Source organism: Eretmochelys imbricata, chromosome 2 (assembly GCF_965152235.1).
Source record: "Eretmochelys imbricata isolate rEreImb1 chromosome 2, rEreImb1.hap1, whole genome shotgun sequence".
NCBI classification, from domain to species: Eukaryota; Metazoa; Chordata; order Testudines; family Cheloniidae; genus Eretmochelys; species Eretmochelys imbricata.
In genome coordinates this window covers 10,464,959-10,482,847 of record NC_135573.1, presented here as the reverse complement: position 1 = coordinate 10,482,847, position 17,889 = coordinate 10,464,959, and the positions used below count along the sequence as shown (strand labels likewise).

At 42.7% G+C, this 17,889-nt stretch overlaps 1 protein-coding gene across 3 annotated transcripts in view; it reads right to left on the bottom strand.

The window, feature by feature from the left end:
* TRAPPC9 (trafficking protein particle complex subunit 9) overlaps nucleotides 1–17,889 on the bottom strand; it is an 816,338-nt gene that overhangs the window by 708,013 nt on the left and 90,436 nt on the right. For all 3 annotated transcript variants that reach the window (XM_077809757.1, XM_077809756.1, XM_077809758.1), the window contains exon 12: nucleotides 818–903. In XM_077809757.1, coding sequence (XP_077665883.1) covers nucleotides 818–903 — 86 coding nt within the window. The remainder of the gene's footprint in view (nucleotides 1–817; nucleotides 904–17,889) is intronic.

Below are 17,889 nucleotides of genomic sequence, written 5' to 3'. Positions count from 1 at the left end.
TTGTGCTTTAGATGTGTGTGGCGGGGGTTAATCTTTTATCAAGCTAGGGAGGATGTCAAAAGTTGAGGCAACCTGATGGATGGGGAATTCTTAGGCCAGTCTGAAACCAGGACAGAGATGAAAAGAGGTTCAGTACACAGCAGCATAGCAACCTGAAGATGTACCCTGATAATTCTGACACAATCATTCCCTGGGCTAAGAAGATGCTTAGCCTATGGGTTCAGGGTCTGGTTATTCAGTCAAGGATATGGTTATTGCCCAGCAAACAAGAATAACCATAAGATATTTAAATAACCATGCAGCCATTATATGCCAGTCCTCAGTGTTCAGGGATCTGTACATCAGTAATTGTAAAGCATCCATGCACTCTGAATGGCAAAGAATTTCATTTCACTGTCGCAATAATTCATAGATTCCAAGGCCATTGTGATCATGTAGTCCAACCTGCTGTACGGCACAAGCCAAAGAACTTCCCCAAAATAATACCTAGAGCACATCTTTAAAAAAACAAAATCTTGATTTAAAAATTGTCAGTGAATGAGAATCCACCATGACTCTTAGTAAATTGTTCCAATGGTTAATTACTCACTGTTAAAAATGTATGCCTTATTTCTAGTATCAGTTGTCTAGTACAGAAGGTGAGAAGGGCTAAATGACGCAATGATGTTATATGACTGAGAATTTATCTTTATCGGTTGAATACAGCTTTAACAGTTTGCTTTACATAAAAACAATACTGGAAAATTGAACGGTGCAGAATTGAAAAAATATTGTGTCACAAAATAATGATAAAAGAACAATTTGGAAAAATACATACCATGTTTTCTACTCTGAGTTCAAAAGGCATAGGATTGTACACCATCAGCTGAACTTCACATACATCTCCTTGGACCCACTGGAAGTCTGTAAAAAATAATTACACATTTAAAACCAGAAGTGTACCATAACAGCACTCCTAACTGCTGCTGACATATTGCTACAGAGATGCTAGTACTCAGAGCTATCCCTACGGTCAAATGCAAATTCCCAGATAACCTCCACAACCCAGTTTCCTGCTGAAGTGAGCACCTTTCCATACTGTACCCCTTTCAGGAGTCTGATGTGTCTTACGTACCCCCACGTTTCACCTCACTTAAGAACTACTTGCTTACAAAATTAGACAAAAATACAGAAGCGTCACAGCACACTGTTACTGAAAAATTGCTTCTTTTCCCATTTTTACTATATAATTCTAAAATAAATCAACTGGAATATAAATATTGTACTTACATTTCAACATATAGTATATAGAGCAGTATAAACATGTCATCGTCTATATGAAATTTTAGTTTGCACTGACTTTGCTAGTGCTTTTTATGTAGCGTGTTGTAAAACTAGGCAAATATCTAGATGAGTTGATGTACCCCCTGGAAGACCTCTACGTACCCCCAGAGGTACATATACTCCTGGTTGAAAACCATTGTGTTAGGGGACTGGAAGTGCAAAGGCTAGAGGTGGATTGGTTACCTTAAGCTGGGAGACGGTACAAATAAAATAAATGGCAGTTCTTGTCCCAAAAAGCTTAATCCTATGAGGTACCAAGTACTCTGGTAACAATCCAAAAACGCACTTAAACACATGCTTAGCTTTAAACACTTGAGAGGTCCCATTGACTTCTGTGGTGGCTACTTACATGCTGAGGTGCTTTTCTGGATCTGGGCCAGAGTGCTCAGCACCTCATGGAATCAAGTACCAGAATGCAACAGTATGGTAAGGAGTGAACCCAACACAGGGAAAGAATGAGGAAAAAGAGTGGCAGTAATAGGAACACAAGTTTTCATGTATATGAGCTGAGTATGATTTGGCAGCTTCATTTATTTAAAAAGATAAGAGGAACAGTGACACTGATAAATCAATCACTAACAGGAGACCTGATTAACCATTAGTTGAGAACCTCATGCACTCCCTTTTAATTCTCTTCAGGAAAGAGTAGGTAACTTGGGAGCTTTATTGAGGGTGGCAAGAAAGTCTCAGAACTAAGTATGTACCATACCAAGTACAGAGACATAAGTGGAGACATACCAACATTACAAACTAAATTCAATTTTAGAAGTATAAACAAGCATGAGGATTAAGGGGAAAGATCAAGGAATACCATTACTAGTAATTGGGAGATGCTTAATCACAGAGGTCTCACTATAGTAGTAGTTGGAATGCAGAGATTCTGGTTGCAGCTTTTAAAGTATTTCAGTGCTCTGGCTTTCTCCATATTTTAACATACCTTGTTAGCACCCCCTTGTCAAGATAATATTAGTAAGTGGACTGCATAAATCAAGACTTGTTGTTTAATATGAAACTAATTCACATGCTGAAATTGGCTGTACTAAAATTACACATTCACAACCATTTACTACTGTCTGATTACATTTTCTTAGCAATATTACAGAAGGCTTAAGGGATAGGTTTTTAATGAAAATGTTTAACTCCAATTAATGCTAGCAGGAATTAAGGACATGCACTGTGAGACAAATATAACCTCTTAAAAAGCTTGAAACCTGCAAATGAAAACTATCAGACAAATTGCTGATTAAATGAAGAATATTATTTATACACCGTAACTTGTGATTTTTTGTTAGTGCCCAAAATGAAGTAGACACTTTCCAATTACATCAAGAGGCCATTACTCATACACAGAGCGTAGACTAAAGATGAATTCCTTACAGCCAAACAGTAATTTTTACACTATTTATAAATCAAATGAATAAATACACTACAACCCTCACAGAATCTGGAAGGGTGAGTTACCAGCACAACAACATGCCGAGATGTCAATATTTGATTATTCCAAGTCTCTCTCAAAGCAAAGACACTCAAATGATGGATTTCAATTCTGTAAGTAACTACTGAAAACAAAAAGAACGAGGAGTACTTGTGGCACCTTAGAGACTAACAAACAACTTACTGAAAACAAGAAACCTACTGTAAGCTATACTATGCAGATCAGTTATCTATTTGGTCTTATTATTAGCAAAAAGTATATGAGGAAACAGCTGTGGACTTGGGATCCGGAAAGGAAAAGATAATAACAATTGTACAAATTTATTAACTCAAAGAAATTTCAATTTTTCTGTTTAGTACCACTATTTATTATTTGAATTGTGGCAGGACCCAGAGATCCCAACTAGATCATAGCCTTACTGAGCTTGATGCTGTACAAACATAGTAGAGGTAGTCCATGCCCCAAATTGCTCACAGTCTAATTTAAGACAAGGCTAAACAAGTAACAGAAAATCAGAGGAAATGGGGGAGAGAGGATAACTAACATTAACAAAGAAGTGAGGTGATAGAATCTAGCATTTTCAAATTTTTTCATAGTTGTCAAGGTTCCTCCCCCACTCTGAACTCTAGGGTACAGATGTGGGGACCTGCATGAAAAACCTCCTAAGCTTATCTTTACTAGCTTAGGTCAAAACTTCCCCAAGGTACAAAATATTCCCCCCGTTGTCCTTGGACTAGCCGCTACCACCACCAAACTAATACTGGTTACTGGGGAAGAGCTGTTTGGACGCGTCCTTCCCCCCAAAATACTTCCCAAAACCCTGCACCCCACTTCCTGGACAAGGTTTGGTAAAAAGCCTCACCAATTTGCCTAGGTGACTACAGACCCAGACCCTTGGATCTTAAGAACAATGAACAATCCTCCCAACACTTGCACCCCCCTTTCCTGGGAAATGTTGGATAAAAAGCCTCACCAATTTGCATAGGTGACCACAGACCCAAACCCTTGGATCTGAGAACAATGAAAAAGCATTCAGTTTTTTACAAGAAGACTTTTAATAGAAAATAGAAGTAAATAGAAATAAAGAAATCCCCCCTGTAAAATCAGGATGGTAGATATCTTACAGGGTAATTAGATTAAAAAACATAGAGAACCCCTCTAGGCAAAACCTTAAGTTACAAAAAAGATACACAGACAGAAATAGTTATTCTATTCAGCACAATTCTTTTCTCAGCCATTTAAAGAAATCATAATCTAACACATACGTAGCTAGATTACTTACTAAAAGTTCTAAGACTCCATTCCTGGTCTATCCCTGGCCAAGACCAGCATACAGACTCACACAGACCCTTTGTTTCTCTCCCTCCTCCCAGCTTTTGAAAGTATCTTGTCTCCTCATTGGTCATTTTGGTCAGGTGCCAGCGAGGTTACCTTTAGCTTCTTAACCCTTTACAGGTGAGAGGAGCTTTCCCCTGGCCAGGAGGGATTTCAAAGGGGTTTACCCTTCCCTTTATTTTTATGACAATAGTGTAGACATTACAATAGAGAAATTCTTTCATAGACCATATCTTCATTCATTCACAATTGCACAGACCATTTCTACTCAGGATATTAGAAAAGGATTTCATATATTTTAATTGTATAAATGAAATTTAGCAACTAGGAAGGAGGAAAGTCAACATCGTACGACTAGTCAACTTGCCATAAAGTACTTGTGAAGTGCTCCACATCCCTTAATTTGAAAACATTAGGTCAATCATATGTATAGTTTAATGGTTCTAAACCAACTCTGAAAGTTTTTAAAATACCTTAAACTCCTGTGCTGCCTTAACATTCACCTCCTTTCCAACCTTCATCCTTCCCTGAAAAAACAAATCCCTGGCTCACTTCCAATTATTTTTATATTTATCTCTCCCTTCTATATACAACATATATCCAAACACTTCCCTGTGCAGCATTATTAGGTTTTCTTTTTTTCTTTTTTACGATAGAAAAATATAAACTGTCCTTATTGCTCTCTCAAACAAGAGAGTCCTTCCCTGCTGCTCAGTGCAGGGGTGGGTCCTTGCAAGTGTGAGCTGCAACAGGACAGAAACATCAATGAACACTTATGGTGTACGTGCTCTAAGGTCACTAGTCTCTAAGGTGCCACAAGTACTCCTTTTCTTTTCTTTTGCAAATACAGACTAACATGGCTGCTACTCTGAAACTAGTTCAGGACTGTAATGGTACTGCCAGGGCTTGCCCATACCTAACCCTCTATTCATTTTCCCATTTTCTCACTCATCCCCCACGGAAGAGTCAATTGCCAAGCTCCACAACAGTGCACTGAGGTCCAAAATTGCAGACATCCTTAGGATTCCTGAGATGGTAAAGGGAAACCCGCTGGTGCTGCTAGAAGCAGATGGGGTGGTGGAGCCACGTGACACCCCAAATTCCTGGCTCCATGGAAGATTAGGAACAGAGGGGTCTTGGCAACCTCCGTTTCCTACCTCTTAGTGATCCTGGCAGGCCCAGCTGACAAAATCATCCTTCCTGGAGCCTTTTTAAAGGGCCACTCCACATGACAAAACTTTCAGGAGATATTTAGCCCATTGGAAGGAGAAGGGGTAGTGGTCCCCAAACTTTCTTGTGGGAATAGCATATTGTTATTCCCAAAAGACTGTGGTGGGCGCCTGACACATCACCGCCGAAAAGCGGCAGCGGGAAGAAGCGTCGCTGCTGAAACGGCAACGCTTCTCGGGGGCATTTCGGCGGTGCGGCATCCTGCGGGCGCACAAAAATGCCCCAGCAGGCACTACGTTGGGGACCCCTGCGGTAGCTGAAGCCACATATTCTCAAAAATACTAGCTTTGCAGGGAGAAGTTGTGGGATTCATCTAGCCCCTGCCACTTACTAACAGCCAGTATGAATGGTATACTAGTCAAATAAAACTATGAAACGTTATTAGGTGGTTCCTACTGGGGATATATTGTACACTCTTACTTCTGTAGATGCTAAGTCAGTATTTTATAACACTGATCACTTTAACTGGGTCACAAATATCTTTGGTTTTATTTCTCATAACCATGATACTAAAGCTATTTAATAGGACTATAATAATCCAATGTAATATTTAAAATATAATCAATTCCAAAAAAGCTTATCAGCTTATGAGAGCTAAAGAGCTGTAAGCAGTTTCTTAATACTCTTCTCAAGGGCTCCATTTCCCTTTGGGTTTTCACTAATATTTGACTTCCTTCGCTGTAATGATGATTTATTCAATTATACACTAGGACCCATCTGCAAAGTAATACAAGATAATGAACCAGGATTATTTGTAACAACTTCAATAAGCTACCAGTTGTTTAGAATATCACAAGAACTATCCAGAGAGAATAAATTGTTGATTATTTTTTCGACCTATAGTTAGGTAAATTAAATATATTTCTTCAAAGTACTGGCTTTTGTCATTGCTTGAAAGAAGTACCTTGAATATCTTGAGTTTCTTACAAGATACTTAAGACATGATAAGAAGCAGTGGTGGAGCCCACAAGGCACAACAGAGGGTGGTCATCCTCCCAGCACTCTTTAAATGTATGTATGGTGCCTTTTCAAGCATATTTCTCAATTGAAAAATGACCATCAGTGACCCATCCCCTCCCCAAGTTAGTTAGAAAACCTGACTTTACTAATGGCTTTGTTCCTCGTATGCTTTGAATTAAAAAGAATTAAGACCAATAATGTAGAAGCAATTTGAAAAGCGGGTATACTTTACAGTGCATATACTGAAGGTGGTTTGAGCTTTCAAAGGTCACAACCAGCCTCAATATCCCCTTAGACTGGATCACTCACCTGACATCTAGCAAGTGAAGTCTCTGCTCCTGACCATTAGCATGTGGCTTTGGGGAAAAACACAAGAGGAAAATGTCCTGGTTATTGTGAAACGGCAACACCACCTTAGGAAGGAAGGCCGGGTGAGGATGTAGCTGGACTTTGTCCTTGAAGAAAACCATGTATGATGGTTCCAAAGTAAGGGCCCTGATTTCCGAGACCCTGCTGGCTGAGGTGATGGCCACCAGGAAGCCACATTCCAGGACAAGTAGAGTAAGGAGCATGTTGCCAAAGGCTCAAAGGGGGCCCCCACGCGTCTCAATAGTGCCAAGTTAAGGTCCCAAGACTGGATACGCTGCTTCACCTGTGGGTATAGCCTATCCAGTCCCTTAAGAAAACGGCTACAGAGCTCATTAGTGAAGACTGACCTGCCATTCACCCTCAGGTGAAAGGCCGAGATAGTCACCAGGTGCACTCTAATTGAAGATACTGACAACCCTTGCTGTTTTAGGTGTGTAGCAAGTAGTCCAGAATACATGGAACTGTTGCCTGCCTGAGAGGGCAAGATCCCTTTTCTGGCCTCGCCAGATTGAGAATCTCTTCCATTTTGCCAGATACACAGCCCTGCAGGACAGTTTTCTGCTCTGTAACAGGACCTGCTGAACCAAGTCCGAGCATGCCAGCTCCAAGGGGTTCAGCCATGGAGCTTCCAGGCTGTGAGATGGAGGGACTCGATGTTTGGATGCTGCAGATGCCTGTGATCCTGAGAGATTAGATCTGGAAACAGAGACAGGGTGATTGGTGTTTCTAAGGAGAGATTCAGGAGGGTGATAAAACAATGCTCGTGCGGCCAGGCCAGCGCTATCATGATCAAGCACGCCTCATCTCTTTTGACCTTCAGTAGAGCCCTGTGTATGAGTGGAATACATGGAAATGCGTAGAAAAGATGGTCCTTCCAGGGGATAAGGAACACATTCAAGATCGAGCCCAGACTGAGATTCTGAAAGGAACAGAACTGTGGGCACTACCTCTTGTATTTTGTTCAAACAGGAGTACCTTGGGAGTCCAGCACCTCTGAAAAACATCCATCACAACGTCCAGGCGAATGGACCATGTGTGGTTGGTGAAGAATCTGCTGAGATGATCCGCTAGCGCATTCTGAGCCCCTGAAAGGAAGGGCTCCTCAAGATGAATCAAGCAGGTTAAGCAGAATTCCCAGAGGTGGAGGGCTTCCTGGTATAGGTGAGGTGAGCATGCTCCACCCTGTCTGTTTATATAGAACATCGCCGTCATGTTGTCTGTAAGCAGTGACATGCACTTGCCTTCTTGTCAGGCATTGCAGCCTGACCTCGCGAGATGTACTACTCCAAGCTCTCTCACAATTGATGAAGTGAGAGCTCCTCCTGAGACCAGAGGACCCCCTGAGAACTCCTAGATGAGCTCCACAGCCCAGTTGGGAGGTGTCAGTGACCAGAGACATCCATGGTTGGGGTTTGGTGAATGGAACACCTGCACAGAGTGACCCCAGGTCCAACAGGAGGGAGGCCATCACATGATGGGGAAGTGTGACCACCACAGCCAAGCCGTCTTGGACACGATGGTATGCTGATGCTAGCCAGACTTGGAGTGCTCTGAGTCGCAACCTCATGTACTTTACCACATAAATGCAGGAAGCCATCTGCCCCAGATGCTTCAGAGAGATGCTTACCATGGTGCTAAGTTCCTTTCTGAGGTTCTGTATGATTGCTCCCAGCGATTGGAATCTGGCTTCCGGAAGGAAGGCTTTGGTTTGGATGGAGTCAAGGACCATTCCTATGAATTCTGTTCTTTGGGCGAGGTTTGACTTCTGAGTGTTCAACAAAAGGCCTAGCCTCTGAAAGGTTGATAGTGTTGTTGAACGTGTGCCTCCACCTCAGACCTGGACTGGCCTCTGACCAGCCAGGCATCGAGGTAGGGATGGATACACCTGCACCCTTTGCTTTCTCAGGAATGCCGCGACCACTGTCATGCACTTCATAAAGACCTGAGGGGCTGCTGATAGACCAAAGGGCAGCACTGTGAACGGAGAGTGTATTTGTCCCACCATGAACCGGAGGAATCTCCTGTGGTCTTGAAGAATCGAGACGTGAAAGTACTCTTCTTTCAAGCCAAGAGCAGCATACCAGTCACCTAGATCCAAGTGACCGTGCGGAACTTCAGCTTCCTTATGAATTTGTTGAAGTTTTGCAGGTCTAGGATGAATCTGAGACCTCCCCTGGCCTTGAGAATTAAGAAATACCTGGAGTAAAACTCCTTGCCCTTTGCTCCTATCAAGGTTCCTCCCCCACTCTGAACTCTAGGGTACAGATGTGGGGACCTGCATGAAAACCTCCTAAGCTTACTTTTACCAGCTTAGGTTAAAACTTCCCCAAGGTACAAATTAATTTTATCCTTTGTCCTTGGAATAACCACTGTCACCACCAAACTAACTGGGTTTACTGGGAAACGTAGTTTGGACACGTCTTTCCCCCCCAAAAATCCTCCCAACCCTTGCACCCAACTTCCTGGGAAAGGTTTGGTAAAAATCCTCACCAATTTGCATAGGTGACCGCAGACCCAAACCCTTGGAGCTGAGAACAATGAAAAAGCATTCAGTTTTCTTACAAGAAGACTTTTAATAGAAATAGAAGTAAATAGAAGTAAAGGAATCACCCCTGTAAAATCAGGATGGTAGATACCTTACAGGGTAATTAGATTCAAAACATAGAGAATCCCTCTAGGCAAAACCTTAAGTTACAAAAAAGACACAGACAGAAATTGTCATTCTATTCAGCTCAATTCTTTTCTCAGCCATTTAAAGAAATCATAATCTAACGCATACCTAGCTAGATTACTTACTAAAAGAGCTAAGACTCCATTCCTGTTCTATCCACAGCAAAGCAGCATACCAACAGACACAGACCTTTTGTTTCTCTCCCTCCTCCCAGCTTTTGAAAGTATCTTGTCTCCTCATTGGTCATTTTGGTCAGGTGCCAGCAAGGTTACCTTTAGCTTCTTAACCCTTTATGGGTGAGAGGCGTTTTCCTCTGGCCAGGAGGGATTTTAAAGGGGTTTACCCTTCCCTTTATATTTATGACAGCCCCTTAACTCCAGACAAACCTCCTCTACCACTCCCAGCTGCAGAAACATTTGCACTTCTTGAATTAGAAGTTGCTCGTGGGAAGGGTCCCTGAAGAGGGACGGGGAGGGAGGGTGGAAAGGAGAGTAGGAACTGAATTCAAGTGTATCCCAGTCTTATCGTGCGAAATACCCAGCGGTCTGAAGTAATATGGACTCTCGTCTGAAAAAAAGTGAGATAGTCAGTCCACAAAGATAGGGGAGGAAAGATCCTGACGGTACGCCATCTTCATGGATGCCTTCAAAAAGCCTGCTTGGCACCTGACCTTTGCGTGGACAACCCTGATGTGTGGGCCAACAAGGGCTGGGGGCCACCTCTCATAGCCCCTACCCTGCTTTCTATCATAGTCCTGCCTTGGCTGTGACTGGTAGAAGCGAGGCAATGGCTGCAGGTTGAAGTGTTTTCTCAATGGGATGGGGGTATGCAGACCCGAGTGTTCAACAACAGGCCTAGGCCCTGAAAGGTTGATAGTGTTAGTTGAATGTGTGCCTCCACCTCAGATCTGGACCGGCCTCTGAGACTTTAGCGTGGCCCTGGAGTCCTTCGAACTATGTAACTTTGCGTCCAATTGCTTGGAAAACAAGGACATGCCCTCAAACGGTAGGTCCTGGATCATTTGCTGCACTCACAAGGCAGGCTCGAAGCCTAGCCAAGAGGACCTTCTCATCCCCACAGCCAAAACTATGGTCTGTGCAGCTGACCGTGTGGCCACATCCAGAGCTGCTTGCAGGGACACATTTGCTACCACCCTGCCTCCCTCAGCCAAAACGGAGAACTTGGCCTTGGAGTCCTGGGGCAGCAACTCCTTAAACTTCATCAATACACCCTGGGAGTTAAAGCTGTATCTGCTGAAGAGCACCTGCTGGTTAGCAATACGAAGCTGGAGGCTTAGGACTGGGTCCCTATTGCCCCTGCCTCTCACGCTCGGTCTCTGCGGAGACCAACAGCGACCCAGGGAAGGAAGGGTATAAAGGCACTCAAGCCTCCTTGGGGGAACAAAATATTTGCATTCCACCCTCTTTGCCATAGGCTGCAGGGAGGCCGGGGTCTGCCACAGTGCACTGACAGATTCTATGATGGCACTGTTCAGGGGCAGGGCTACCCGGGAGGAGCCCCAACAGTGCCAAAATGTCCACCAGGGCATGGGATATTTCAAAAACTTCCTCTGCCTAGATTCCCAGGTTCTGTGTCACCCACCTCAATAGGTCCTGGTGTGCCCAGTGATCATCCTGTATGGGTGCAATCAAGGTACCCGCCACCTCCAGTGAGGAGGAAGAGGATCCCAGAACCGGTACCAGGCCTTGCTCCTGTTGGTCAGCTCCCAAAAGGTCCCAAGGTGCTGGCTCTTGTGCCACGCTACCGGGCTCAGTACCTTGGTTCTTTCCCTGTACTACCAGGGATGGGGACAGCAGCAGGGCCATAATCTCAGACGCCATGGAGTATGGCCTGTGTGATTGGGGACCTTGGTCCTGATGAAAAACCCACGGAGTCCAGATGGGCCATTGCACAGACATTTGCTGCTCCTACTGGAGGTATAGGATTCCGGCTCTGATTACAAAAAACTGAGGATTCACTCCCCAGGGACCATGGGGGGCAGTGCCGGATGGTACCGGTGAGCGGTGCCAGGACAGAGATGACTAGGGCTGCTGCATCATGATCAGCTTTTCTTTAGATGGAACCTGGTGCCCGTAGCCACCCTCGTCTGCAGTGCCAGTTCACGTCTGGTCAGTGATGGCAGAACAAGGAGGAACAGCAGGTCCCATGCTGCCTGAACTGCCTGCCTGTCCCTCACAGAAGCCAGCGCAGAGGCCGAAGTGCTTGGTGCCGAGTAGAGATGACCCAGCTCCAAAGGGCCGCCTCCATTAGGAGAAACTTAAATCTCTGGTCCATTTCTTTTTGGGTCTAGGGCTTGAAGCCTTTACAAATACTGCAACCATCACCCAGGTGAGATTCACCCAAATACCTGAGGAAAGCTGCATAGGGATCACTGATGGGCATAGGCTTACGGCAAGCCGCGCACAGTTTAAACCCCAGAGACAGAGGCATGGCCCAGCACAGGGGCGGGAAGAACGCCGTTAAGCGGGGTCCTACTCTCTACTACTAGTTATCCACTTACTGTAACTCTAACAAAAGCTTTCAACTATTTACAGGTGAATACAAAAAAGTCCACTGGGGAGAGTTGCTTGGAACTAGCTGAAGCAATATTGGAACTATTAGCAATTAGCGATTGTCACTCGTGGAAAGAAGGAACTGAGGAGGCGACGGGTCGGCAGGCTCCTATATACAGCACCTTGAGGGCAACTCCAGGGGGCACCGAATCTGACCCAATGGATACCACTGAGGGGAAGACCTTCTAGCAACTGAGCACATACGTCGCACACACACACACCTGCACGGGAATGGACATGAGCAAGCACTCGAAAAAGTACCGGTAGGTAAAGTACCATGAGAAGAAAATCGAAGGGAAAAGGGGAGTTCAGGAGAATTGACAGTTTTTCAAAAAGACAGTATTAAGAGTACTACACCAAACTATCCCAATGGGAAAGAAAGATAAGAATAGTGAAAGGCCAACATGGCTCCATCAGGAGCTCTTTAATAAATTAAAAATAAAAAAGGAATCCTTCAAAAAGTAGAAACATGGAAAAAATGCTACAGAAGAGTACAAAAAAATAGCACAAGCATGTAGGGACAAAATCAGAAAGGCTAGGGGACAAAATGAGTTACACCTAGCAAGGGACATAAAAGGGAATAAGAACAGGTTCTTTAAATACATGAGGAGCAAGAGAAAGATGAAAAAGTATAGGTCGTCTAATTAGTGGGGAAGGAGAGCTGATAACTAATGAGATCAAGAAAGTGGAGGTGTTTAATGCCTATTTTGCTACACTTTTCACAAAAAGGTTAGTGGTGACTATTCCTGGGGGAATTCTGCACCAAAAAATTAAAAATGCTGCACACAATATTTGAAAATTCTGCAAAGTGCTGCATATTTTATTTGTCAAAACAACAGTATAATCATGCCAGTTAAAATTATTTTGGTAATTTATTTCAAAATATTTGTCAGCAAGTATGTCTAACAATACAGACCAAAAAAAACAAAGAACAAAAAAAAAAAAGATTCTTGTAATTATTTTTTAACAAATAGATTCCTTACTAGGCACATTAATACAGAACTTTGTGTAATTCATTTAAATTACAATAGAGAACTGTATTTCCTGTACCTGTCAGAAGCAGTGCAAAGGCTTGGGGGAGTCGGGGTAATGGAGGAGCTGAGGGAGACGGAAGGAGGAGTCTAGGAGTGAACCTGGAGAGCGTTGGGTGTGGGTGGAAGATTTTTCTTTGGGGCGGGGATGGGATTATTAGGGTGTTGAGAAGCCTCCCCCATGCAGACCCTGGCTGACCCCAAGCCTCTCCCACTCAGTCAGACACGTCTGCCCCGTCCCTGGACCCCTCATCCCCATGGGTCTCTACAGGACCTCCTCCCCTTCCCCAGGCTCAGTGCTGTCACCCCATTAGGTCCTGAGCCCATGCTCCAGTCTGTCCCCGCCACTAGCCATTCTGAACCCCAGGCTGTGACCCCAGTAGCCCTGTGTGCCCCACTCTGTCCTAACCTGGCTCTGTGGGCAGGGTGCTATGATGAACTCTACTCCTGGGGGAAGAATTCTGCAGCACTGGACACAGAATTTTGTATTTTCCCACATAAAAATACCTTTTGCCTAAAAAGTGCTACAGTTCTGCCTTTTGCCCACCAAAAACCGCTGTGGCACTAGAACACCCAACATGAACACAGCTGGATGTTCTGGCACCACAGCAGCCTCTGGTGGGCAAAAGGCAGAACTGCAACACTTTTTAGGCAAAATGTTTTTTTTTTATGAGGGAAAATACAGAATTATGTGAGACAGATGAATTCTGCACGTCCGCAGATGTGCAGAATTTCCCTCAGGAGTAATGTGACCAGATACACAACACAATATTAACAAGGAAGAAGGAATGCAAGCCAAAATAGGGAAAGTACAGGTTAAAGAAAATTTAGATAAGTTAGATGTATTCTAGTTAGCAGGGCCTGACAAAATTCATCCTACAGTACTTAAGGAACTAGCTGAAGCAATATTGGAACCATTAGCAATTATCTTTGAGAACTCATGAAAGACAGAAGAAATCCCAGAGGACTGTAGAGGGCAAACACAGCACTTATCTTAAAAAAGAGAACAATGGTAAGTTGCGGAATTGTAGACCCAGTATGCCTAATTTCAACACCTGGAAATATACTGGAACAAATAATTAAAGAGTCAATTTGTGGGCATCTAGAGAATAACAGTTAAGGAAAAGCCAGCATGGATTTGTCAAGAACACACCATGCCAAAGCAACCTAATCCCTTTGCTGAACGGAATCACTGGTCTAGTAGATTGTGGGGAAAGCAGTAGACATGATATCTCTTGATTTAATAAGGCTTTTGACACAGTCCCACATGATATTCTCATAAGAAAACTAGGGAAATGTAGTCTAGATGAATTTACTGCAAAGAGGATGCACAATTGGTTGAAAGACCAACTGCAAGAGTAGTTATCAATGATTTGCTGTCTAACTGGGAGGGCATATCTAATGGGGTCCTCAAGGGGTCAGCCACTATTCAATATTTTCATTAATAACTTGGATAATGGCATGGACAGTATGCATATAAAATCTGCAGATGCCACCAAGCTGGGAGGGATTGCAAGAACTTTGAAAGCCAGGTTTAGAATTCAAATGGACCTGAAATGGGAGAATTGGTCTGAATTCAAAAAGATGAAATTCAATAAAAGACAAGTGCAAACTACTTCACTTGGGAAGGAAAAATCAAATGCACAACTACAAAATGGGAAATAACTGGCTAGATGGTAATAGCACTGAAAAGGATCTGGAACTTAATATAGTGGATCACAAATTAAATAAGTGAACAATGTGAAGCAGTTGCAAAAAAGGCTAATATTCTGGGGTATACTAACAGGAGAGCCAAATGTAAAATATGAGAGTTAATCGTCCCACTCTACTAGTCACTGGTGCTGTCTCAACCAGAGGACTGTGTCCAATTCTGGGTGTCACACTTTAGAAAATGTGTGGACAAACTGGAGAAAGTCCAAAAGGAGAGCAACAAAAATTATACAAAATTTAGAAAACCTGACCAATGAGGAAAGGTTTAAAAACGGGGCATGTTTAGTCCTGAGAAAAGACAACTAAGAGGGGACCTGATAACAGTCTCCAAATACATTAAGGGCGATTATAAACAGGATTGTGATCCATTTTTTCTCCATATCAACTGAAAGCTTAATGTGCAGCAAGGGAGATTTATGTTAGACATTAGGAAAAATTTTTTAACTATAAGGAGTAGTTAAGCATTGGAATACGCTTCCAATGGGAGGTTATGGAATCCCCATCATTGGATATTTTTTAAGAACAGGTTGGACTAATACTATCAGGGATTGTCTGGGTTACTTGATCCTGGCTCAGTGCACACGGCTGGACTAGAGGACTTCCTAAGGTCCCTTCCAGCTCTACATTTCTACGATTCTATGATTCTGTGTGAATTATGGCATGGAATGAAGAAAAATCTATTGTTCGAATGAACAACAGTTTTTAAATCATCATCTCCTCCTTTTTCCAACCCCAAGGTTGGGACAAGGTTATAAGTAGATTCCATCCACATCTGTTTTGAGTCACCATTTGACCCTGTTGGGCGTTTGTCTATACGATTTTATATATTGCACATCTCAATGAAGGGATGCTAGCTCTGCCTATAATTATATCTTCAAGGTACAGAATTTATTTTGGGATTGTTATTTATACTGTATTAGCACCTAGAGGTCCCATTCAGGCAACAAGACCCTATTGTTCCAGGCACTATAAGCACCTGCCTCAAAGAGTTTACAATCTTAGTATAAAACAAGATGCAAGTTAGATACAATACATCAGCCAAGGGAGGAGAAATAGATTTTAACAGTGGAACAATCCTGTTTAAAATGATAAACAGCACAAAGTGCCTAACCACTGTAAGTATTTGATTTTAAAATACCTAGTACACTTGATAACAAGTGTTTCTAAGGCCTGGTCTACACTGCCACTTAAGTCATTGTAGGTTATGTCGCTCAGGGGTGAGAAAAAAAAAACATTCCCCTGAGGTAACTTACATCGACCTAACGCAATGTCTACACTGCACTATGTTGGCAGGATACGCTCTCCCGCCGACTAAGCTACCAGCTCTTGGGGAGGCAGAGTACTGAAGTCGACAGAAGAGTGCTCTCCCATCAGTTTATCTTGTCTTCAGCAGACCCACTAAATCGATGAAGCAATTGCAGCAGCACCAATTTAGCGGGCCTGTATAGACCAGCCCGAAGAGGTCTAATAGCTCATCATCTCTGAATCAACATACTTTGGATGCGATACAAATAATCATTTAGAACATGATGATGTGAACCACACCTTATTCCCTTTCAGGAATCAGAATCTCTTTCTTGAATTTAATTCAGGTATAGCAATGTGTAAATTTTACAAAATGCAAACTGTTATTTCTTTCTTCTACAAACGGGAAGACTATTAAAAAACAACTGTACTTCTGTTTTTTAAGTTACTTCTTTTCAAACTAACAGTTGATAGGCCAATAAATAAGAGTTTACTGCCTGTGATGAAATTCTACTTCCATTCTGGAACACAGATTTTGACCAGAATTATAAATTATACTCTCTGCCTCGTAAGTACCTGCCTACACTGATACAGGACACTAGGTCAGTACTTTTCTAGCAGGAATTATGCTGAACCCCAGTTCATTCGAGAAGAGCTAACAAATGGTCAACAAAAATGCACTGTGGAGAGGGGTTAGGATCAGCTGCATCTGTAGCAATATTTCATCTTCCAAAGTACAATGGGCACTTGTAGCATATGATTTTCCAACTCAGATTTTCATTATTTCTAAACCAAATTGGGGTTTAAACCTTATTGGGGGTCAGCAGTACTTGCTTTACCCTGCAATCCTTCCATGACAAAAACTCCTGTTGACTTCACCATAGTGTTCCTGTACAGTGCACATGCAGAACTTGTTCCATTATTCTATGCCATGACTCAGAATAAGAATGAGTTATCCAAGAGCAAAAATTAAGCATCAGAAATATTTCAGTAAGTCACAGTCTGATCATTAAAAAACTAGGGAGTGACTGTCAGAGGTTCTGAAAATGACTCTAATGGGGGCTACAACAAGTGCTGCAAGTACTCAGGATCTTTAACAATAAGGCCCATAACATTTAAGGGATTTTCAGAAGTGCCTAGGGAGAGTTAAAAGTAAATATCTCATTAAAAGTCTATGGGATTTGTTCTCCTAAATTAGACACTTTTGAAAATTCCTCCCAGAGCTGACAAATTGGAAAGTCTCTGCCAAATGAATAGTACGTACAAAAAAAAGTATGTGCATAAAAACAGATTATAATGCAAGTGCATTTTCATCTTCAGGCTATGTCAGAAGACTTGGCCTTCTTTTGTTGAAGACTTCTGCCTCCTACTCCTTGAACCATATGTTGATGTGCCTCCTCCCTACTTCCCTCATTCTCTCACCCATTTCTAAAATAGCTTACTATTTTCTACCACTCCCAGAGTTCACTTCATACCTTTATCACTCCAATATCAGAAGTGTCTTTGAACATTTACAGAAATGTCATGGTTTCTCTGCAACTGATCCCCTGATTGCTACAGTACATAACATTTCTGTCATCACCCTTGCCTACGTCACTGCTGTTTATCAGATCTTCGTGTCCAAATATCACACAATCATTTTTATTACAACCTATCGAATATAATCATCATTACTGAAATTTACTTCTGATAGCATCCACAACATGCTAGGTGCATTACAAACAGTGAAGAGTACCTTGTTTGGAGTGCCCCATTAAGCTAATTCAGGTCTGTTCCCTATAGTAAATTTTTCAATTAAAAGAAAGAGGCTTTTATAATTTTGCTTCAAGAGATGCATGTACAAACGTTATTCACATGTCTCTTGAAGAAGGCATATATGTAGCAGCAGCAGCACTTAGCATACCTCCTCTCAGACAGATCCCAGGCAAACTCCCTCTGTTAGCCTCTCTGCTGTTCAGCTCTCAGCTGGTTCGCACTAAACTGGGAGGAGTGGTCAATACGCAGATG